The sequence below is a fragment of the Falco punctatus genome (assembly GCF_963210335.1).
Source record: "Falco punctatus genome assembly, chromosome: 5".
Taxonomy (NCBI): Eukaryota; Metazoa; Chordata; class Aves; order Falconiformes; family Falconidae; genus Falco; species Falco punctatus.
In genome coordinates, this window is record NC_137584.1 from 53,830,427 (window position 1) to 53,855,664 (window position 25,238).

The window sequence follows — 25,238 nt, forward strand, 5'->3', positions numbered from 1 at the left end:
CTTCCTCCCATGTAGGCTCGGCAAGGGGCAGGAGAGCCCCCCTCTGAGGCAGAGGCAGCTGAGCCGATGTACTGACACCATGCTGGCCCTGATGGCGAGCAGCAGGGTCACAGATGGCCAGCTGCAGCCTCTGTGCCTCAAATGGGTGCTGTGTGCTGCCCGGGGGTCTGGAAGGAGTGGAGCTGCCAAGCTGGAGTGCACCTCTGGTACTCCTGTGCCAAATTAAAGGCTGAGGGCTTGACTTGGTCAGATTAATGTGGATCTTCATAGGGATGAGAGTCACAACAACGCTCCCACTTCACATTTCAAGTCCGTGATCCACAGTGTGGAGGCAGGACAGTTTTTTAATTGAAAGCAATGTGAAAATCTTTTAACTGGGTATCATGACTTAAGACCAAATGACGGTGGGGAGCCTAAATGGATTTTTAATCACAGGTATATGCAATGCAAAACAAAAAGTCAGTTAAAGTTCACGGCATCATGCTGGCAGCTATGCCAACTAGGCCTACCAGGGCAAGGAGAAACTGGTTTTCCTCAGCCTTCTCAGAAAGGGCTGAACCGTTTTTGCTACAACTTTTTTTTTTTTTTTTCTTCGATGTTTCTCTTTATTTGCTTTCCAGTCTAGAGTGTGTGCTCTAGTCATTCTCCTACCTGTGGTTAGTGTTATTCAAAGAAGACACACTCTAACTGAAACTTTGAGTTCCCTGCAACTAATCCAGTACCACCTCGCTTGTCTGAGAATCCTGAAAATACTTAAAATAAACATGTTTTTCAAGGTGGACAGGGCTGCCTTTCTAAAACAAATGAGAACAAGAAAAAGAAATCTTACCTAAGAGTCTAGTTCTTCATCAGAAATTTGCATATGGCCAACTACCCTGAAGTGTGTTGATAATTTAAGTAAATATTTTTCTACTGAAGAACATTCGCCATACATTTTTTGCTGAATGTCAGCAGTTTTGCTGTGGAGAATGATTGTGCAAGGCACATATGAAGATGAAAATTGTCCACTTTTCCCTGTGTGTAGAAGGAACATGTGGCTGAAACATCATGCCTGGAGTACAAGTTCTGATTTTTTTCAAATCTTACCAGTAACTCACACAAGCCTAAAATAACCAGGGCTCAGACTATCCATGTTTTGTAATATTCTTAGCAGCTAGTAAGTAATCTGTGTGTGCTTTTTCACACAACCTTGATGAAAAATTGTGAAAAATAAAGATGTATAATAAATTACATCAGCCCCAGCAAAAATGTATCAATTGTGCAGCTCTGAAAGCCATGGATTCCCAGATACCCAAACCATGATAGGAAGCCAAACATTCACAGGATGTCCTGGAGCCCATGATTCTTTCAGCCAAACTTTCTAAATCCTCCTGAAGAAGATGGCTGCGACACAAGTTGACCAAGCATGTTGTCCGATCAGCAAGGACAGCTGTGGCTTTAAACAATGACAGCCATTGTTAGGTCAATTTTAAAGTAGGTCCTTAAAGTTAATGTGATTATGCAAATGTTGCCCTAACTACCGTGGCTGTCTTATATCCTTCACAAATGACTGCATTGTCACTTTTCATTATGTGCATACAGTCCTGGTGGTTTGGTGGTATCATTGTATCTCTTGGAAATGGACCATGTAAAGGCCATTCACTGTTGGCACTGCATTGTGCTTTTCCCCAGGCAGACCAACCTTGACCCACAAATGAGGGTGGTAGGGATTTTCAGGCCGAAACCTGCGTGTGTTATTCACATGATTACTCCCATTGACTTGGCTGGAAACCCTTTCATCAGGCATGGAAGAATTAGGTTAAAACAGGGTTGTGAAATAAAGTCCAGTCTACTCTAAACTGCAGTGTATCTGGACAAACTTCTGACAACCTAACTTCTAAGATAAGTGGCTGTGTGTGAAATCACTCGCAACACAAATTCAAAAATCCATTATTCATTGGGGAAAGGAAAATGCCTTGGACAACTTCAGAGTATGTTTTTCTCCATAGTGTTGGTTTATATTATTGTTGTTGTTGTTTTTATCATCATCATCATCATTATTTATTTATTTATTTGATTTTAATCATTAAATACCCTTTTACAGAAATCTGCGATCACAAATGAGGAAGCTGAGAGATCTCAGGATCCATGTGTTCTGGAAGGTGGCAGATTTCAGACGACTCATCAGTTGGTGGACATGACTGATTTCAGACTCTTGGTTGCATTGCTTTCAATGAAAACCAGTGACTTGCAGTTTCAGTTCTCATCACAGAGATGTTCTCACAGCAACCTCTTGTTTGGATCTTTTTTCTGAGCACAGAGTCTACGTTTGTCTGAATTCTGTCCTTTATGATTTTTTTCTTGTAGCCAAGAGTCTCCATGACCCAAGCACGACATACAGCCTGTGACAGATTCAGACTGCTTGTGGGATTTGGTCCCTCTCAGTAAAACATCCTTCCTTTATTTTTAATAGAATAAGTAAGTGTATATTTATAGAGATACATGGATATATTTGTATGCACTTAACATGAGTAAACGTAAAGGAAAATCACCTCCCAGAGAAGTCAATGCTTCTCCTTTGCTGACTTGCAGCAGCTCTCTAATGAACGCAAACTTCTTCAGGAGGCTGAAGGACTCGGAAACTGCAAGGGCAACACACTGTGTTGCTTGGTTGTGTTATTCCACATGCAACTTCTCATAACTTCCTCATCACTGTAGCACCTGAATGTTACTGCAGAACTCGGGTGACCTTTGCCAGCCTGTGTGCACAGCCAACAGAAACCTGTCGAGTCCAAACCTACCCATGTAGCAGCTGGGCTCTCTTTCTTACACAAAGCCTGGTTCTACGGGGAAGTTTGGATTGGGATATGAAAACCTGCTTTGGCATAGCATGCTGGAGCTGTGGCACACTCAGTATCAGCTTCAAGAGAGTACAGGAACATGTTTGGGACAGTGAGCCTTCTGGACAGCTTCCTGGGCTCTAGACAAAAGCGGATTTCTGTTATTGGAAATCCTTTGAAAAAAGTCAGTTATGGGTGTTAAAGAGGAAGGAAGAAGAGCTTGTACCACTCTGACAGGAAGGCAAACCAAGGTATCATTTAAAATTTCACATCCAATCCATTCAAGCTGTCACATAAAACCCTAGTTGCTCCATTGATCAATGGATGGTAACGGGAATTTTCTGGATGGCAGACAGACAGCACAGCAAACCTCAGAAGTAACAACAAGGTGTGGTGGGATGCCCAGGAGCTTATTTTAATCTTCATATAAGAGAGTTGGCCGCTTAGCAATGCCTGTGGCAAAGTTGTGGGGCAGGTTCACTCCTCTTTGGTGGCAGTGGGGCTTTTTCTGAGATCCAAAGAGCACCTCTGCCAACTGGATGCAATGAGTCTGCACTAGGAAGTGATGGTTTTCAGAGTGGTGATGGAGGGGTGACTATCACATCGATTCTGTAGCTTATCACCGTATGAACCGCGTTTGTATTTGTTATGGGTTTTCTGTTAGAGGATGTGGCCATAAATCAGAGGTTGGTGAGGAAAGGATTACTCTAACCTCTTTGATTAGAGAAAGTTAAAAGTGTGCCTGTGTGTCGGTGCTAGCACAAGAGGTGTCCCCTTGAGTTGCTGCTCCTGGGGCGGCACCATGGGACCTTCACAGGGCAGCAGAACTCGTCCCCATGCTGGGCAGGCGGGCAGCTGCCAAGAGGCTGCTGAAGCGGAATGTAACATGGCCCATTCTGCCCGTTCCTGGTGGGCCTCCCAGCCTGGGGCAAACCACCTCCGGTGGAAGGCTTTTGTGCATGGATGGGGCTTGCCTGGAGGATGTTACTCGCGACACAATGAGAGCTTGCTTTTCAGTGAAGGTGATCCTGAAGCTGGGGGGTAACAAGCACCCTTGTGAGTGTGCGGGGGCCTCTCCTGAGTGGCAGGGGCCCATCAGCCATGGGCAGGGAAATGGTCCATGTCCTGAGCCCTGAGGAAGCATGGGCTTGGGTTCACTGATCTCGTTGAGACCAGTGGCTTTTTCCAATCAATTTTCAGCAGGGTTTGGGCCAGACCCCATCAGGGGTGCTTGCTTTGGTGAAATGGAGCTGAACCTGCAGAAGCAGCTATAAGGGCAGAGGGGATGGCCAAAAGGGTGAGCAGAGAGCGAAAGAAAAGCCAAGTGTCATCTCTTTATTACTTCACTGAAAGGTATTTCAGACCTTTGACTGCAGCAAACCATGGCTGTTTCTCTGTTTAATTCTGAGGTGCAGCGGGGCTTGGCTGGGCAGGTAGGAGCCGTAACCCCCTGCAGATTTCCATTTCCCTGCCGGCAGCACAGGCTGGCAGCGCCTTTATCTACACAGGAAGGCTGAGACGGCACCTCTGAGGTCTCCGCCTTGAGCTCATAGGAAACACAGATACCAAAACCCCATCACTTAAATAGTCACGGCCTCCCTTCGCCTTCAGATAACTCCTGTGCTGATGTACGCTGATGAGAGAGTTAATGAAGCATTAGAGGCAGTGCGGGCAGGAAAGCACACCTGCAGGCACCCTTTCAAGACTCTCTTGGGGCTGACTTTATCGGGAGGGTGACAGCAGGCTCGCAGCTGGCCCGGCAGGAACCGGGAGATGCAGAGGTGGTCTCTATGGTTAGTGTAGAAACCTGTCTGGGGAGAGCTTCCTGAAACTTTCTTCTTCGCCGTTTGCAAGGGTTTCTCTGACAGATGTGTGTACAGGGCGCATCTTGGAGCCGTAGCGATGAGTGGTAATTTAATCAAGTAGTAAAAGTTGTTTCCCCATGAAATGAAATTTCCTCGGGTGTGAGTCAAGCTAGTCTGTAAATGCGGATCTATGCAGTCTGAGAAGCGGAGGCTTTTTTAACAACAAAAAAAAATAAAAATCAGCAACTGTTCTGATACTCAAATGGATTGGAAAAATGCCTTTTAGAAATATCATGTATCAAGAGGATTATGAAAACCCCAATAAACTGATCACAAATAATCTGTGGAAAAATAATAGCATTTTACAGCCCTTAGCAATGAGCTGTCTAACCACTGCCAGCTTGCTAACACGGCTGAAGGCAGAATTTGGACCCTTATGGTCTATCATCATTATCTCACCTGCATCCTTCACTGAGAGCAAAAAAAGTTACAAACCAGTTTATGCTGGTACCAGGGTCTTCAGTGAAGACTGCTGAGACATCGAAGTCAAGTTCAAAGCTAAGAGGCAAACAAAGGGGACAACTGCATTTGGTCAGGAAATACGACTTCTTTTTGAATTAAGACATTAGCCTGGTGATTGAAAGATGTGGCCAGTGTCTTTCCTTTGCCACCCAGGCAAAACCCCTTTATTGCCTCTGAGTAATGTCTGGGCTATCGATGGACTCTGCCCACGCTAAGAAGTAGACAAGCAACATGCAGACCAGTGCCTCAAAATCGTTCTTTCCTGAACAGAAATATTTTTAACATGCTCTTTTAAAAAAAAAAAAAACAAACAAAAAAAAAAACACCAAACCAACCCAAAACATTTTAAATAGATTTCTAGGAACAAAGGGGGTTTCTGTCCTTTGCCACCACCCCTGTTTCAAATCAGGGCTGAGACAGAAATACAATTAAATGTGGCAGAAGTAACAGGAGGTGATGATTATGATGCTCCAGTCACAACCCTACAGAAACACCCTTTGCTTACGTGCCTGACTGTGTGGGCTTGAGGGAGGGCAGATTGCTGTTGCCTTAGCTGACCTGGATAAGGATCAAGATTGCAAATACTAAGAAAAAAAACTTTTCTTCTGGCTTTTTTGAAGGGTCACTGTGCTACAAGATATTTAATGCTGTGCTCTGTGCTTTACCCTCAGCAGACTTGTTATTTTGGCTCCTAACTCAAAAGTCCATCTCTTTCATTCAAGTTATAATGTTTTTTCCCAAACCAGTACAAGCTCTGGCACTTTTTCAGTTTAGGCTTACAGCTGTCACATAGGTCAGACCTGTGGGAGTTGAACCACTGGGACTTTCTGGCATAGAGAGCTGGAGAATTACAGGGTCTAGCTGGGAAATACCTCACATTCTGGTATTTTCCTTTATTTTTGCCCTGGCTCCTTTGCCTCTTCATTTTTAATTAGTGGCACATGCTGAAATGATAATTTAAATTCTTTTCAGAAATCAAAAGAATTCCCACTGACAACATTATTAAGTTATAATTACAGTGAAGAAAAAAGTTAATAGGAATTTGAGCCAAATATCTACTCTCCATTAAATGAGAACTTGACTGAACCTGTTTTCCCTTCGTTTTGGTAGGTTACTCTAGTTTTAAACCGGTCTGGGATGGCTTATACACCTGTGCAAAGGGCCACTGCAAGGCCAAATAGGCCACTACGTGGACCTGCCTTGGGATAGGTCTTGCCTGACCAACGCATAGGACTTGGTCTGGACCTCTGAAAGAAAGATGTGTATTTCAGACAGTAAGCAGAGCGTGGTCACATGGCGATATTTGCATGAGAAACACATGCAGGAGGTGGCACTTTGTTGCGAAGGAAACTTAGTATTGGGGGGGGGGGGGCGGAGAATAATCAGGTTCCTGGGCTACAGTGTTCAAACAAAGCCTCTTCCTTCACTCACGCTGAGCACCACATGCATGCAGAAACATATGCAAATCAGCCTTAATCTACTGAGTGTTTTGCATTTTCAATGAATGAGAAAGAGGAAAAAGAAACATTTTCCTCTCTATTAGCTCTAAGTGTGCCCATCCACAAGACAATTATTGCAATGGTTTTGTATGTTAAAAATAGGTTTTAAAGCAATTGAAGGTATAGGAGAGAAAACCCCAGTCCTCACGCTAGGCACCTGCAGGGTGAGCCTCCACGGTTCCCGGCACTGATCCGCACCAGGCGCTAGATAACGATCTGTTTAAACTCAGCCACGCTAGGTGCAGTTACAGCTGGAGCCCTACAAGGCAAGAGCTTTGCTTTGAAGACCTGTCGTAAGCTTGGTGTTTCTTTTTCCCCTTTTTTTTTTTCCTTTCTAAGCCATAAGGCATTGCTTAAGCAATTTCCCTCTTCCCAAGTTGCACACCGAATCCCGCAGTCCTCTCTTGCATCTTGCACAAGCGTTTTCATGGTGTGAGCCCGCAGCTTTTGCACAGGCAAGCGCTCCCGCAGACTTCCCCTTCTCTGCAATCCATACCCAGCGCTGGGGTCCTGCCTGCGGTAACTGCTGCAAAACCACCTCCGGGCTGACTCTCCCCCGGCCCCCCAGCATTTGGTGAGAGCCTGAACTGCCTGTGGGGGTGATGGGAAACAGGCAAACGTGGAGGGGGCTGCTGCAAGCACCTGTCCCTTCTCACGCTGAAAGAGAAAAGCACAAAGGCCTTTTTGCTCCTCCTTTTCTGTGCACTGCATGGGGCAAGGGATAGCATGTGCCTTCAGCTTGGAGGACTAGGCAGGCTGCTGGGGAAGGGGTAAAAAGGAGTAAAAGGTACCCAGGTACCCTTCGGGGCTCTCAGCCCATATGTGGCTACATACACTTGGAAATAGGCATTCCTTCCTTCATGGAGTGGAATTTTGCTTTCAAGAGGTCTGACTTTGAACTGCTTGCATTAACTTAAATTTTAGCAAACAATTTATTTTCAAGCTATTAAATAAAATGCAATTTTTTTCCTGGCAGGTTGCATCTTTTTTTTCTTTTTGGCAGTTGCTTTTACTGTCTAGCCTACCCAGGGCTGAACATCCTCAACATTTACACTGCATGAGGCTTTGCAGCTCTGCCCAATTATTTGCTGTGCAGTGTAACGCACCAGGGTTTCAAAGTACATTCTCACCTCTGGTTTCCTAAGACAAGCATGAAAAAATCTGTTCTACAGTGTAGGGACTCCAGAATATTTTGCTCTTATTCAATTGACGCCTGATCTGACGGTCTCAGATGAAAAATGCACTAGCCAGCATTATGGGAGAACAGCAGTTTTGCACAAAAGGAGCAATAAGCCTCCTGCCGGCTGACGCTGACCTGGACTTTGGTGTCACCAGAGATGTGCCTCGAGTCTACAACATGCTCAGTACTTACTGTTCTGTGCTGTGCTCCTTCCACTTCCTTAACAATCAGTGAGAACCGAGGATGCTGAAGCTGCCTATGGTGTGCAAAACAGTATTCCTTACTTATCTGAATGGGCTGGAAAAAAACCTTCTTGGCTTGACTGTTGCCTGTAACACCACTGTCAAAACACTAAAACAAGATTAAGAGGCCGTGTGGGTTTAAGTAAAAAAGAACACACTTTATTTATCTACAAGGCAGTACATTGTCGTATAAAAAATTAAGTGCAGATGAAGCTGCACCGAATGCTATTAAGGCAGCAAAGTCAGAGGCTGTTATAAAAAAACCCAAACAATAAAAAAATAAAATAAAATCAGTGTTTTGCCATATCGATAAAGATTTGGTACGGCAGTATGAAGAACCATGTATTTTTAAGAACCTGATTTAGTACAAGACCCAAGTTAGGGAACAATTAGCTAGACGTGGAACAAAACAGACAACATGAACAAGACAGTGTTCTCCCAAACATATGAAGGTGCAATGCATGCTGTTACAAACCAATGAGAAACAAAACAACACATCCAGACAAAAAAGAAATCTCCCAGGAACAGTGTTCAAAAATATGGCTTATAAAAAAAGGGGAAAAAGTATAAATGATGTAAAAAAAAATAAAAAGGTCTGAAATGCTAGTGCATAGTCAATTAGCTAACATCAACATTTTTCTTTCCATATAAAGCTCTACTGCTCCTTTTACACTAGCAGCATGTCTACACACTAAGGTCTGTAGCAGCAAAACACAGTATTCATTTGGCATTTACAAAATTAAATTACTGAATAAAAATATAATTTTTCTCATAAATCTATGTTTCATACAGTAATATTTTTTAAAGCAAGCTAATTACCCCCCCAAACAGAAACACACAATGTATAATGGTCTATAACCATAACAAAAAGAGTATTTCAACAGGCATGGATGTTTGAGCATTCATAATCTTGATCAGTTTTTCCCCTTTGCACAGACTGGTGTTTGTAGTAATGCTTTTTGCTTCAGTATTTTACACCAATGCATTTTGTTCAGTGATTTAAAATATATCTGTTTGAGTACCTGCTCTTTTATTATAAAAAAATTTTAAAAAAGACACAAACAAAACCCCACCCCTGGCTAGCACATCACTGAAATAACAATACTGGTGTATTAGGTCTGCCTGATCTCAAAAAGTACAAGAAAAATTATTTTATTATAAGCCTGCACTTAAGATCATTAATTACTGATTCAAACTTAATACCTAATAATTTAGGCAAGTATCATTAAAAAAAAAAATCCTCTTAAGTTGGGTGAAATCCAACAAGAATATATATGCTGAGTGACTAAATGCACTTTGTGCTGCTCCCAACTGTTGTACCACAACAAAGATAGGCTCTTCTCCCATTCATGAGGTTTTCACGCAGAGGAACAGGAATTTCCCAGTGGAGGTGAAGTGTTCTCAAAACCATAATGCTTCGCTGTCTGTGACCCTTTCACATAACCAGAGTCCGGGTGGGGAAGGCGGCCATGTACTTGCGCGCCTGATCCGTCAGGGCCATCTGATCCTCGATCTTCCCGCAGGATGCCGACTCCCACGTGCTGTTCAGATGCTAAATTAGAAGCAGGCAGAGAGATTTGGGGTGAATGTTATGTGATCTGTTCGTAGACCCTGCCGTAGCTGGGCCCGGTGCTCTTAAGTGTCACATGAACAGGCAGCAGGATGTTGTCCCATCTCCAGAGAAACTGGAATCTCAACACAACAGGCAAAAAAAAAAAATCACCCCCACTTCTCAGGTAGCAGCAGCAGGGTGGGCAGATCAGGTGCCCTGCAGAGGGGCATGCCACAAGAGTCAGGACCCAAACCTCCCCACTTCTCTCTCAAAGTGCCTTCTCTACAGGGCCATACCTTAGCTTTGCCTTTAATCCCTCCTTTCCGTGAAAGGTCCAAAAAGAGAATTTACTCGCAGGTGGACTTTACAGTCAACAGGGCCCAGGCAGGCTAAAGCCCAGAGTTGCAATGTTCAGTGCTATGACCACGCACAAATTCCTGTTGAACCTCCGTTCTAGAAATACAGCTGCTCTGCCCCTGTGTTCCCTAAACAAACCCGACAATCTTGACAGCCTGACCACAGCTAACAAAACCTCCTGCGCTTAGAGCTGCTTTCACCTGTGCGCAGCGATTAGCACATGCCCATTAGCAGAGCTCCTCCGGCAAAGGGGCGGGGGGGGGGGGGGGGGGGGGGCTGGTCCGCTACTCTCAGCAGAAACAGCATTTTAATTATCATGAAAGCCATTTCACTTCTTGTGGTATTTATGGAGGTTACAGACACCATTTAGTATAATGTTAAAATGAGATAAACATATCTGCAGAGGGCTGTGCGCACTGTATTTATTTACTCACTATACATGTGAGATGTTTCTCATTGCCTTGAGCTACAAACAGTAATGAAATTTCAAAGCTTCTGCAATTTACCAGTATACACACACATTTAAACACACTTTCCTTTTTTTTCCCCACTGAACTTTTTCACTTACTCTGTGTGTCTGCTTTTCCACAACGAGATATTCCCAAAGCCATGAATAAAACCTCTATTACCATATAGAGCTAGCTGTACTAATGCCCTGCATTACAAAAATGCACACAGCTGTGCTCAACGGAAAGCTGCCTGCCAGCAAGGGGATCCCACTACTGCTGAATATGGAGGTCTATGCCCAAGATCCACCAAAGACAAGTCAGGAGAAATCCTTCTCTATTTTCCTCTGCTTTCAACAAGGACAAAGATCTACATTGTGTAGCGAGATGGCCAAAACCTTCCCAACATCTGGGACTCTGTGTGAAGCGAAATTAGTGGACTGCAAACCACCTGCCAGGAGGAGAACTGTCCTGATGTGCCCGTGGCTCCTCATGTTGCTCCTTGTAGTTGCTAGCTTTACAAGAGGATCCTTAAATTAATTCTCTGGCCTAAATGTTTAGAGAATGCTCTTCTGACTGTAAACAGTGTTATCGAAGACATATGGATAGTAAAAGGCTAGGCAACATATGAAATAAAGATAATTTCTCATAACACGCCCTAATCAGGGCACTGGTACAAACACAGGGACCGAGGTTCCCTGCCTTGGAGTGCTTACAGTCTAAAAGGGACGAAACCAATGATTAAGTAAGCAGCACAGCCAAGATGAGGGCAAGCACGTTAATCCTCTGGAAACTTTAGCTGGGCTTCTCTGGAGACAGCTTTCTCCACTCTGTAGATGAGTTCTGGATATGGTCTCTGCTCCTGATGCCTTTTTGCAGGCAGAACTCTTGCTAAGCTTCAGTGGGAGTTCCTCGTGTGAAGGAGAACCAGGTCAGGCCTCAAATCATTACATTTCTGCAGCTTTTTGCAGGAAAGCTGCATCTGTGAAGTGAACAAACATGCCACACACCTCTTTTCTAGAGTGGTTCTACCTGGGCTGGCTGTACACCTCGTGCTGTGGCTCAGCCCTAGGGCACACTCCACAGCCAAAAAGCAGGTGTGACATACTTTCTGCATGCCGCAGACATGCATGCGACACGCCACTGCTTCTTTTATGTTTTGGTTAAACAGCTTCCAGGGTAACTTTTTCAAAGGCACCTACATCAGCTGGGAACCTACAGCCTCCTATTGATCCACAGCAGGACTTGCACCTGTGAGTACTTTACCCTATTGTTTTACAGGTATTTGCATCAGGGACCAAATTAATGCCAGGTACAATGCTACTGGTTTTACTCAGAAGTCAGATTTGGTCTGTACACCTCAAAAGCAGTTGGTAGTTCCAGAATATCCATCGTTTCAAAGGACAAAAATATGCGTCGCACCATTATTTCCCTGTGATCCCCCAAAGCTTCAATGCACTGGTCTAGGAATGAGAGATCAGCAGTCCCTTAAATAACTGAAAACATGCAAGGAAAAGTCCATCTGTCACATTACGTCCATTTTTAAAAAACAGAAGTAACTTCAGGCAAGGAGTGTCCCTATTTCATAAATTAGGCTTAATCATTACTATCTACACTGAGCTCTTTGTATTAACAGCCGTGTGCTTAGAGAAGAAAAAAAAAATAAATCTGTATGCTGGTATCTCCAACATCTCAGCATGCTGCTACATGTCACTCATTCCAGTGAAAGCCTGGTCTTCGTTTAACCCGATGTCAGTGCAGCAGAAGCTGCTCAGGCAGGCAGTAACCCCCTGCCCCGGCTCCGTGCTCAGCTGCCCCGGGCAGCGCTGGGCAGCAGGCACAGCAAGCCGCAGGGGGATCAGCCAGACCCTGACCTGAGCCTGCTCGAAACAACTGAGTCAAGTTCTGCCGTAGAGACAGCGGGGGAGAATCTCCCCACAGAGTTTTGACCCTTGTATTATTTTCCCAGAAATACACAACACTATTTTCTCTCCTCTTATGACAAATTTATGAATTTGCAGTCTCACTGACAGTGGTGAGAGCTTCTCTCTAGTAAGCAAGCAGAATTTGACCCAAAGGAGTGTATTTTCTGAAGTAGTATATTTACTAAGACAGTTTTCAATTCTGTCCTGGGGAACTCAGATGACAACATTTAAAGTGGGTATTTTTAATAAACATTTTCTGTCTGAAGCCTTGGCTCTTGGCAGCCGACACAAAACAAAGCACAATGCCTTTGCCTTGCCAGCCCCGCAGCGCCGGAGGCACATGTGAAAGTCATCCCGACGCGAGAAGTTTTACTTCCCTCCTTGGCAGGGAGCGCTGGGTCCCACGACCCAGGCAGAACGCCTTGCCAGGTCTGGGCACACACAACTACAAGATCCCTCGGTAAAAAGGGAAAAGCACAACGCCTCCTTCCATGCCAGCATCGCAGCAAGCATTGACTGGGCTCTGTTGCAGGACGGCAGCAGCGCCCCACAAAAGCAGTGCTTAGCAAATCCATCAGAAGAGACAAGACCCAGGCAGAGAGCTAGAGACATGCAGGAAAACAGCACAGAAACCCCTCAGATCATTCCTTTCGCAGAATGCTTGCTGCATGTCCCCTGCCACATTTAAAGGTCCAACTCTGCAAATCAGTGACAGACGCACAAAAGTTTTGTAACGAGAAGCCAAAAGGCCTGACCCCAAACCCGCCAAAATTGACAGGCATGTTTTCATTAATTCAGGGGATTCATTCTACTTATATTCAGCCATTTAAGAGTGAGGTGTTCGTTTTGGCACCTAAATTCCTAGCCAGTGGGGAAAGAAAGGGATTTCTGCAGTACAATTCATTCTATGTATGTATTTTTTTAATTGACTCAAAGAGCAGGAAACTGCTCTTAGTTTTGCTGTCAATTAAAAGAATTTAAGCTTTTCAGCCAGTACTTCCAGCTGTATTTTTCTCTTCCACACGCAGCAGTTTTCTCTTTTAAAGTTAAAACAGGGAGTGGCAGGGAGAAGGTGGTGTACTACTATGAATTCCCATAGGATAAAATTACAGACCCATGGTACAATTCCAGCTATATCATTCTCCCTGGCTCTTTTTTTTTTTTTTTTTTTTTCCTCTCAGTAATCCTACCAGCACATCCTTCTTCTGGCAGTAAAACTACCTCACTTATCCTGTAATGTGCCTTCAACTGCCCTCAGGCAGATGCAAACTGTAAACAAACGGTCAAAGCTGTAACTGGGATATCCAGTTAAAGCACTTTAAATAAAAACTTGGACCATCTAGAGAAAACAGACCAGAGTAAGGAAATAAAACCCCTGTGGAAAGGTGCCTTTCTAACAGAACTGGTCCTTCTGCACTCGGAGCCTCGACCGCCTTTCCATGTGCTGTCTGCACAGCTCACGAGAGCTTCTGTGTTACACCACCTTGTGTGTTAGCAGTGGATGTCAAAATCCAAACACTGCTGCAGTCCTGCAGTATCAAGCTCCCAAGCTGATGGAAGTCTAGTAAAAATCTTTGGGCAAAGAACTGTGTTAGAAGACAGATTTTAAAGCTCCACTACACTGGCTGGTATCTTCAGCAAAGTTACTGGTGTTACATACATTCCCATTTGTTTAGCCAAGTTGTGCTGCCATTTAAAACCAAAAAAAAAGCCAAAATGTTTAAAATATTTAGAAGGCTCAGACTATTAGAAGGTATCTTACCATGTTTCTCGACCTCAAAAAGCTGGATTTCTTGCCAGTTTTCCCTTAGATTACACAGTATGGGTACTTTGAAGAACATGCTGCTAAAAAGGAGGCTTGCAACAGAACTGCAGCACTCCTCCTGAAACAGTAATCAATGCCCCAAACAAGGCAATTTCCTAGCAGAATACAATTCACACCGTGTAGAATAGTATGGCTTTCTATTCTGTAAGAAGGCAGAACCAAGAGAAGCCCTTTTCCTTATCCAGACCAGACAGTAAAGACTAACTAAAATACTCAAGTGACCATAAATGAATTCTACTTCATTTGCTAAGGCAGAGCGCTATTTCTGCTCTTGTTGCTAGCTCTCCTCTGGGGCATGGGACAGCTTTCTAAACTCTGGGGCTTCCCCAGTTGCTCAGAAATACAGCTTGCTAAATGTGAGAAAGTAAGATGGTCCAACTTTTCAGCTTCTATTATAACCCTGCTACGAGAGCCAGAAAGAGCTATTTGGTGGTGCTTTTAAGAGCTTAACCCTGAAGACCTTACTCAAGACAAAACTCCTGTTTGAGATGTATGAGCTTTCCAAGTAAGATTAATGTAAGAGATATGGAAATGGGTTGAGCACCTGCAACCCACGTTAGGATATTCAGTTCCTTTCTAGTTTCGCCCTTAACTAATTTTTTTTATTCACGGATCAGAACACATTGCTGCAAATGGCTGATAGTCTGTCACTTTTCTTCCTTCTGAGAGACCACTGCCTGCTCAGGGCAGCTGTAACTCCTGATCTGTTTGCAACCCAAATTCTGCTGCCCTGGGAGGAAAACATACGATGACTGACTCGTAACTTCAAATGTCCTTTTGCTCCCTGAGCTGTGCCAAGCACAGCTCCTGCACACATCAGGCACTGACGAGAGAAGGGACAACACAAGTAAGGGAAACCTGCAGGGCTACCTTCCCTTGCTGTGCAAATCTTAAAAATTCCTAGGGCTTGAGCACAGTGTTCTTCCCCCTCTCCCTTGATTAAACAAAGAAGAGTATGAGACTTCAGGATCATCTTGCTCCCAAAAAGCCATGGAGGAAAACCAGAGAAAGTCTGCTGCTGCAGGAGAGCATGCTGCCTCACCTATACACTGTGTCTTACAACCAGCTGCAAATGAAAATTCCACTTTTGACTTTTTAAATGGAGAAAATTAAGCTTAATGACAGCTCGCACTCTTGAAAAGGTTAACCAAGTAACTTTTAAAATCCTTTAAACTTACTCTTTAAAGAAAATGGTTACATAAACCGCTGAAAGTCAGGAAATTCGAGCTGAAACGTGTCAGTCTGTGGTTAAAAAATGGAAAGTGACAGGAGCTAGGGGCTGAAGAACATTCTCTTTAGCTTGCAGGGCTTCTACCTTGTGTTGTTTCCTTTGTTACTGGGAGAAGAAGATATCAAAGCAGTGCTATTTTCTTAAAAGGTTCCATTTCACGGTGTCTTTTGATAGCCTGCAGGGTTAGGTGGTCTATGATTTAGCCTACTTTTCCATCTGTTAAAATGTCTGTGTTAGGATAGTTTGTATTATGTACTGTTACTGCTAAAGATCATAATGTGAAATAAAACATAACTTTTACATAGGAAGGGTGAGAAACAGAGGGTTTTATGTAACCACTTACGAGGCACTATTCAAGCAAATGCTCAGTGCAGACCACCAGCTTACCTCAATAAGGGAGTATGTTATTTCAAAATCTTAACCCTTGGAAAAGTTGCTAGTGAGGCCAAAACCTCCTTGCCATGCAACTGAGTATTGCTTGAGCGACAAAAACATAGGGTGCAAAAATATAGGTTGTAACTAACTCCACCAATATAAAGCGTAAGTATTTGGGATCCATGCAATGGAGTGTAGGAGTAATTCCACCCCAAGGCATAATGTGGGTTTGGTGAGACATCTCCTATTCCTGCCAGTGAAGGAATGCTCAATGCCCTACCATGAGATGTGTCATGCACGACAAAGAAGCTGGCTGAACCTTCACACCTTTTTGGAAAAATCCTACACACAGCTGCTTTTACATCCCATGTTTTACAGGGTATCAAATGAGGATGAAGCCCAAACTCTTCTTGGGTCTAAGAAAACTTTTTCTCCCCACATTGCTCTAGTGCAACACTGATACCACCATACTCCCAGTACAGTTATACACAGCTGATCTCACATGCCAAATGATGCAACATGCTGTTCCTCCTCATTCACTATGACAATCGTATCGTGCTATCTGATATGGCTATCAACTATTATTTACTAAGTTGCATATGATCAGACATATACCCAAAATGCAGTAAAAAATATCCTTAAAGATTGTTTTGAACATTCATTACTCTTGCCTTCTTTGAAATTACAGCAAAACAGTAAGTAACCAGGCATTTTGGTGAGTTTATTGCTAGCCAAATATAATTTTCTTTATGCAAATGCAGTGCAAACTATTAAAGCAATGAAAAATACTGTGGGCTGGTAAACATACTACTTCCCTCTTACATAAGTTCAAATTTAAGAGAAAATGGAATTTTAAGAACCAAGCATATTAAAAGTAACTTTCGTGCTCTCTTTCTCTCTTCCCTCTCCATGCATGCATCCCAAGGTGCAGAGTGCGCTATAATGCTTACTTGGACTGAAGTCAATGAGAATTTGCCTAAGTAAGAACAGTTGGACCAGGCCCAAAATATTAACAACAGCAATGTAAACATATGCAGACACAATTAAATTTCACCCTGATGGGTTCCCTGGTGTTTAACACCTACCTGCACGGAATGAATAGATTTAGTCCAGTGTTCCTATGTGCATCCATGTGTGTGTACATATATGAGGGCAATATACCAAAACTAGGAGGTGTAGAAAGCATAGAACAAGAACATGCTAAAAACTGGTCATGTACAAAATGCTACCACTCAAAGTCAAGCACAAACACTAATGTTTCCAATTGCTTTGCACCTTTAGACATGCTGTGTCCTCATCACACACATCCATTTCCACTGGGATGGAGAGGGAGAAGCAGTAAGGACAGAGCAGCAGCAGCTTCTGGTGTGAAACAGAGCTACACTGCGTGTCCCTTCTGAGCTGTACGGGGCCACAGTCCCCTCTGACATGAAGCCAAGCAGCCTTGCCAGGGATGAAGATTCTCCTTTTTAGCCATGACACTAAGTCCAAATCAGAGTGTGCAGGGATAGGTAGACAATACCGCATTGTTATAAAACGCCTGTATTTCATTCTGAAAAAACTGTCTGTGCCACCATAACAGAATGGCTCATTCTTCATGTAGGATTACATTTCAGCTGAAACACTCAATGTTTCTTTCATTGGTCAAGAGAATAATTTTACATTCATAGTGGTACACCAAGAAGCTGCATGCTAAGTATTCACTTTGGGGCTTTTTACAACTGCTTTTTCTTTCAGTTCAACATGTTTTAAACACTGAGATGAGCTAGGGAGTCCTTTTTAACTCAGTTCCTACTTAAGGAAAAGTCCTCTTTATCCAAACAATGAGAATACCTGACTTCTAACATGCTTTTCCTGAGCAACGACTGAAGAATGGGATCCAGAACGGCCCACAGACTGACTCGTGTAAACTTCCTGAACAAAAATCAGCATGACTGAGGAGAGAAGGTTAAACAAGCCCTTTCACTGACAGCGGCTTGTAAAGAAATTATTTTTAGATAGCAGGAAACATAACACTGTTATGCCAAAGATCAAAAGATCCTATTTTACAGGCACCTCAGACACTTCACTTTTATTACAGGCAGAATGAAGGCAACTACCACTGACGGGACAACCCACAATATACTCTGTTTAGCTACCCAAAAACGTTGCCCTAAACCTACAGAGAAGCCCAGAGTTTGGCCAGGAGACATGGCCAAGTGTTGGCACGCTGGCAAGGCAGCGAGGCTGAGCACCTGGGGACCAGCAGCCTCCTCCCACATGCCAGCTGGGGAGCTCCAGTGACCCCTGCAAAGCTGGAGCCCAGGGCTCCTTTGCCATGAGACAGTCTGAATTCAGCTTCTAAATAACTGCCCTAACCCAGAGGCAGTGGATCTTCAAACCCCCTCCTCTTAGCCATCTATCACAGTGCAGCTAAGAAACACAGTTGGTGAGAAAAAATCAAATAAGCAACAGGGAGTGCGAGTCCGGCCCCTGCGGACACCCCCGTGCAGAGTGGGGACACAGTCCCTGTTCTTCAAAGCTGCTTTTCATCAGCTGATTCTGCAGTGCAAAATACAGACATACTCCATGGCAAACTATGCCAAACAGGGACATGTGTGAAATTTTAGTATCTCACTTTATAATGCCTGGTTAGAGATGCTTAATCAAAACCAGGCTTTGTTCATTCCTTCCTACTGTAAACAACCCCTAATGTAAATTCTGGAAAGAGGGAGTTAAAAAAAGATTAGCCATGTGGACTATCTGTCTGCAAGTCAGGAACTATGGAGTTATAATTTCCTTTCTGACAGTGACTCACCCTGGGGAATGAAACACTTTCCCTCCATTCTCCCATGTGAAGAGCTATAAAATCACTTATTCATCTACATCAAAAATATGAGTTGTGGTGGAAAGATAATTAATCACTATGTACACTGCATTTCGTTCTCTGAATCGCTTGCTGTGGACCTGATCTAAAGTCCACAAGAGTTGACAAAGAGGTTGCTAAAGACTTTGGTGGGCTTTGGATCAGGCCCTGCATAACAGCTGCATTTTAAAGTATAGCAAATGTATATGCTTGTTAACACTTGGAAAAGGCATAAATACATAAAAAACAGCTTCCCATCTGGCTTACATTACAACAATTGCACATTTAATTCCTTTCAGAGATCACAAGACATTCAACTGGCCATAAGGGTTATGAGGCCTCTTCAGCTCACCAGTTACAACCACATTCCTGTTGCGGCCTCAGCCCGCACCCAGGGAAAGGCCATCCTGGTGCTCAGCTGGATGGGCAATGCTGGGCAGATGGGCAGTGCCAGTCTCTCCTCTCCCCCACATCCAGTGACAAGTTCTGGCCACCAGCATACCACTCAACTCTCCTGCTCTTCAAAACAGCAAAGCCACCTACAAAAGGCTTACAGGAAAAAGCGTCTGGCCCGCGTTAATCCTCAGTCCTACCAATGTCACACCGGAGGCAGCTGAGGTACAATGCCCCACGCACAGGGCTTTGCCCTGTTCAGCTTCCTGGCACAGCTGCAGCCACTGTATCCTTACACTCCACAGGTAAAGTGAGATTGTCAGCCACATTCCTCTGAACATTTTATTCTTCCATTCCCCAAACTTAAAACCAGTCTATGAGAAAGCTATATATATATATACATAAGTTTATGTATGTATCTTTATATACAAAAAGTATTTTTACCAAAGAATAGTTACCTGCAGAGGACTAGCTAGTGGCCTGTTCCTAGGTACCGCAACTGTTTTCTGAAAACTGCTATCCCCTTCAGACACAGGCATCTTTAAAATGGAGCTGGTAAGAAGATTCTGAACAGGAAAAACCAAAACAACAAACAGTTTTCAGTAACCCAGAAGAACAACCTGAATTTGAATGCATTAAATGCAAGCTCAGCCTGACTGCAGAACATGCAACACTGGGCACAGTCACAGACGAGTGCTCAGCCTTGGAGCAGACCTCAGCCTGGGGTCCCTGGGACTTGGCTTTGCAGCAGCATTGGTCACGTGCAAAGATTTTTCATCCAGTGGAACTCCCAAGTGCAAGAACAACAGTAACGTTGAATAGCCCCAGCAAAGCAAAGGAAACTGTACTCATGCAAGCTCTCCTTTGCACAAAACAAAACAAAGCAAAACAAAACTTTTTGTTTTACCAGCTTTAACTCTGTGACCTAGTCATTTCTATATGCAGGTGCAGATGTCTTCCAAGTGCAGGCTCTTTACAAAGACTGTGGGCTGCACAATGACTGCAACTTCTGCTACCTTCTACAGGCATTACAGTGATCTACTTAAAGGCAGGGTTTTCCTTCTTATGCTTAATACAGGAAAACGACACAGAAATAATGAATAGTGCCTACTTATAAGGAAGGTCAGACAAAATATTTTCTGTGTTGCATTTAAGAACAGAACAGGGATATAAAACAGAAAAATCATTTGGTGGTGTGAAAACTTGCACTTACTGGTACATCTTCCATAGCAGACGTATGTGTAAAGAGCTGAGTGTTCAGGTTTTCTCCTTCCCAGTGATTTGAGCAAAAAAAATTTCCAGCTTTATCTGTTGGAGACTCCACCTGAAAACAGGAGAGGCACCATGATAAAAAAATGACCAGGAGGCTGTCAGTTGCTTAATACATTGAATAAATATTCTTCACAGCCACACATAATGCATGTTTACAGTACTGTCTTTTACCGCACCCTTGCTCTTTACAGAAGAAAAAAGTTCAAGGTTCTCAAAGAAATCCCCACCTAATAAAACTTTGAATACTTGCACTCAGCGCTCTGTAAGTATTCAGGAGTTTAATCCCCTAGAAAGGACTGAGAATATACGTATTTTTAGAACTTTAGTGACAAAGTAATATAATGCAATGTCCTCAAATGTTCAGGTTTCTAAGTCACTCCATGGAGCTTGGTCCCTGTGGGGTTCTTCTATAGTCTTCACCAATATTAGAAAGATTCAATCCAAATTCCTGTCTAATTTTTTTCTTTCTTTTTAAGTTTCAAACGAAAACTGCATTAGAACAGCCTAAGCAAACCCCTGCTGAAAACAGCAGAAAGGCTTCTATGGAAATCAATGGGAGATGAATTAGGCATGCCTAGTACACTATATAGAACCGACACTAAGATCTTGGGGCTCACATGAAAGAAAAACAGACACAGCTATTTAACAGAAAAGGTATTGGTATAAGTTTCTCAGCAAAGAGTGCTGAATTAAATTGCCTCAGGTAAGCTTGAGATTTACCTCTTGTTTGATTTTCTTCAGTAAAGGGGGTCCACTTTCATGTATCCCAGCCACTATTGCAGATTCCTCCGACTCCTGCTTGATAACGTCCTGCAGATCTTCTACAAGATGAGTCGGAGTTTGAGGCTGAAAGGAAGAAACGTTACATCCAAGTCCCAGAACATCCCTCTGCACTAATATCAAAGCAACTTTTATCATTGTTTCCTTCTTACCAGCATCTTCAAAGGACCATATTTGATTTCCTGAGCTGCAAGTGCGTTTTTGAATGGAGTGGGTGTTCTTGGAGAGCTCTCTAATATCGACCTCTTGATTGCTGGAGTTCTGAAACTTGAAAAAGAGGGAGAAAAACTTTAAAAGAACATGCTTGGAAATATTACCTCTTTACAGAAATACATGCATACAGGCAGTGGCTGCTGTAAGACTTGGACAAATATCTTCCTGCAATCCTATAATCCATTTTGCTTTTCTGGCAGAACACCTCTTTAATGGTGATAAGGTAGAATGGCTTTATTTAAAAAACTCATCGAGTCCATATGCATGATTGTTCTGTATTAATAACCTATACCAGAGCTATAAAGTGGAAGCTTTACTCCAAATTAAGAAAAATCTGTATTTGTTAGCAAGCAACTCTGCATACAGCATACAGTGACCCAGCACTTGCCTGCAAACCTGAAGAAATGAACCCTCGTGAATCCAACAAGACAACACGATAACAGACTTACATGTGATTTTCCTTCTGAGCTTTGAAAGTCTGGTCCCTGTGGAATGGTGCGGTAACAGCCATCTTATGGCCACACACCGGTGTGGAAGTTAATGCAGGGTTGTCCAGGTTCAGGTTTTCATGACTGGATGAGGTGTTCAAGAACTGCAGGCAGGGAAAGGAAGAATCAACCAGAACATCCAGATTACAATCTTGACCTCTTAAATTTGATGTTATTGAACAAAAGCGTATGAAATTACTTCCTTTTGATTGACATAAGTGATTCTCCTGACCCTACGATGTGGGTAGGTGTATGGGGGGTACCTGACTACATGGCAAAACAACATGCAACGGTTTGGCTGCAGCACTCAGGAAGCCAAAACGAGCATTAATGGAGAAAGAAGCTACAAAGAAAATGACACCCCCATTACAATGAGAAACACTCTCCACCACTGTAAGAGCCAAAGCTTAAAAGCCTGGTTTGGATTTTCTGCAAATAAATTTTCATTAATATTAAGAGCAGCGTGTCCAAATAAGAACTGGGTGAAATGAGTAAGGGATGTTTCAGGTATAGCCCCATAGGAAACGGTGTTAAACTCCACAAAGATTTATATGGGGAATCTAAGCGCTTTTAAGGCAGTAAATAAAGTGTTTATGACAGGAAAATAAATTTCCTATCATCTCTCTCAAAACAAAGTGCTGTGTTTTCACAGCATAAAATGAAAACCACCACCCCTGATGGGCGCACGGAGTGCTTTGGAATGGGAACAGCTGACTGAAAAGGAGGTGGCAGTATTAGTTTGGAGAAAACTGCTTTTGCATGAGCTTTACCTAGTAACCTAAAATGTTGTTTCCATTTCTTTTTTCTACATATCTGTGAGCCTAGTGGTATCCTTTATTCTGACAATGATTCACCCTATTACCTTCTAGACTCAAATTGCATCACATTAAGATATTAAAATAGGGCATGTAAGAAAATATGGACTGCACTGGATGAATGATACATGATTAAAATACCTAATAAGTAATGGGAGATACAGTGGGAGATCATTATAAGTGATCTTTTACTATCATTCATGAAATAGCATTTCTCTGACTTCAAGAACTAAAGCCAAACCAAGGCAAAACCAACACAAACAAACAAAAAAAACCAAAACACTTTTAAATAGTGCTACAGCTGTGAAACAAAGCAACCATCAACAGGAATTTGGAAGTGCATGCCAGGCCATTTTAACAGGCCATTTTTCTCCTCATTCCTATTCCACTCTACCCCACATGGCCCAGGTTGAGGATGGCGAGCCATGATTTGAATTTTCTGGTTGTTGTCAGTTTGTCTCACAACCTGAATGCTATTTAAATGCAGTTTGAGGTTTTCTAGGTCAATGAATCATACTGTAAGTGGACAGAGATGGAAAGTATTACAAATGCTCAGAAATGTTAAACTCTAGTAGTTGAAGGAGTTAACAGCAAGAGCAAAGCAAGCAATCTTATTCCCCTACAAAAATTGATCTAAATAAAAAAAAACCCAAACCAAACACCCCAAGCCCCACAGATGAATTTAAAAGAGAATCAACAGTTAGCTTGCTGATGATCTAAATTCAGTGGTGAAGACTTAAGAGCAGTGAGGAGATTCAAACACGGAGTGAAATCAACAAGCGCAACGGTAATTAGTCATTTGTTCCAAAGGATTAGTTTCTAAATTGTTAAGGCTGGGGTGACTTTTGAGAATTAGTAACATCTGTGCAGAAGTCTTGATCTACCTGCGAGGGAGAGAAGGGTAGGCTTTTGACAGGGGAGCGCTTAGGAGGAGTTGAGCTGCTGACGTCAGCTAGGACCAAGGTGCTACCGTGGCCACTGGCTGAGGGGCTGCAGTGCCCTCTCTTTTTGCGAAGAAGGACCCATGGAGCTGCACTGCCCTGTGAGGCAGACGATAAGGGCTTTGGTGAGCCAGGAGAGCCCTGACTCAACATGATTTTGCTCAAGTTTGTGATGGGGTGTCCTTGAGGTCTACAAGCACTGGCCCCTCTTTGCTGAAGCTGCGCGACTTTGCCTGAGGGAGCTTTGCTAGCCGAAGTGTCTGTGTCTTCAAAGAATTCAAAACTGCTGAGATCACCCCATGATGAAGGATCCTGAAACAACGTGGGAGGCACGGAGCTATAAGACAGTGTATAGTGCCACCTCATGAAAATACAGCGCTAGGATATGCCCGTAACCAACAACAACAAAGTCTTTCCCAGTTCAGTTCATCTTGACCCTGTTTGAGTAGTAACACCGTGAACACTTACTTGTGTTTGAAATATATACCTCGATCACATCAAACTGTCTAATGACCTAGTAGTGTGGCTGGCAACTGAGTCCCTAAGGAAACAATGACTCTAATATCTACTTGCCCAGGGTTTTCTGCTGAGTACAAAGACAGTGCCTTTTGCTACCAAAAAATGTGTGCCCTGTCTCTAAACCAAGACCGGTCTCCTGCAAACCTGCACGCCTCTGGACATGCTGAATGGGATGTGACGCTGCATGAAGCAGACTGCTGCTGAAGGAGGGTGCCACCAACAAATGTATTTCAATGTGCCGCTTCTGTTACATGTAGTACCCCAGAGACCACAATGACAAAAGGCCCACGTCAATGCCAGTTAGCTACCTGGCCTTTAAAATGCATGTTTCCGGTCCTTCATATATTCCAGGGCAAGCTCCTTAAACTTTGAAAGGCAGCTATTGAAGCTACAACAAAAACTTTTAGAAAATGATGCAGATACATGAGCAGCCACACATAAACCTACAGCATGTGTCACTTCAAACATAAGTAAGTATAATTTTCTTGTTTAAAATCTTTCATGATGTCTCTGAGTTTATTTTATGGAGACTTAATATGGAGAGATCATTTCAAACTACTGTTGTGCAGTTTCCTAAAAATCACACTTCCATACTAAGATGCAGCATGAAAGGGAGATACCCACAAAAAGCATACATCCATACTTGAGGGCTTCATTTACGAGCAGCTGCGTTTTGTTATATCAGAAGCTAAGCTTCAGATCTTGTAGCAATTGGAAGTTACTCAGAAAAAAAACAGAAACACATTTAGGACGGTCCCAGTTCCTCTCCCCTTACTTGTTGACCACACACGAATCCACCTGTGGCAGCAAGTCTACTTACGGAGTCTATTAACTGGAGTGTTTCTGCAAATTCTAAGAGATTCTTAACATTATCCAGGATGTTGCTCTGGTGAACAATCATGCACCGCGCAGGGGAGGCACTTTCCTCAGGTAAGCAACCGTGATCCACTGGTGGAGATGGAGTACAGTGGTGATGTTCCCCCAAACAGGAAACAGGTGCATTGTCACCACTGGTCCTGGTGCTGTCAGCAATCGTGGTGCTGTGCCAGCCGGGGTAGTTTGATGTGTGATTCTGTGTCTAAAGGAAGAAGGAAAAAAAAAAAAAAGAAAAGGGGGGGGGGAGGAAAGGCAGAAGGAACTTAGCAATGAAATTGCACAAGGTGTCAGATGCCACTGGAGGAAAGATAAAAGTAG

The 25,238-nt window shown here is 43.3% G+C and overlaps 1 protein-coding gene across 7 annotated transcripts in view; it reads right to left on the reverse strand.

Moving 5' to 3' along the window:
* Positions 1 to 1,998: 1,998 nt before the first annotated feature.
* MYB (MYB proto-oncogene, transcription factor) overlaps positions 1,999 to 25,238 on the reverse strand; it is a 43,627-nt gene continuing 20,387 nt past the window's right edge. For 3 of the 7 annotated variants that reach the window (XM_080390125.1, XM_080390124.1, XM_080390121.1), the window contains 8 exons: positions 24,865 to 25,122; positions 23,469 to 23,837; positions 21,731 to 21,873; positions 21,221 to 21,335; positions 21,009 to 21,134; positions 20,230 to 20,340; positions 19,475 to 19,582; positions 1,999 to 9,619 (listed from right to left, as the gene is read on the reverse strand). In XM_080390125.1, coding sequence (XP_080246251.1) covers positions 9,503 to 9,619; positions 19,475 to 19,582; positions 20,230 to 20,340; positions 21,009 to 21,134; positions 21,221 to 21,335; positions 21,731 to 21,873; positions 23,469 to 23,837; positions 24,865 to 25,122 — 1,347 coding nt within the window. In that variant the 3' untranslated portion in view covers positions 1,999 to 9,502. The remainder of the gene's footprint in view (positions 9,620 to 19,474; positions 19,583 to 20,229; positions 20,341 to 21,008; positions 21,135 to 21,220; positions 21,336 to 21,730; positions 21,874 to 23,468; positions 23,838 to 24,864; positions 25,123 to 25,238) is intronic. The other 4 variants (XM_080390127.1, XM_080390126.1, XM_080390123.1 and 1 more) reach the window with 2 other exon arrangements.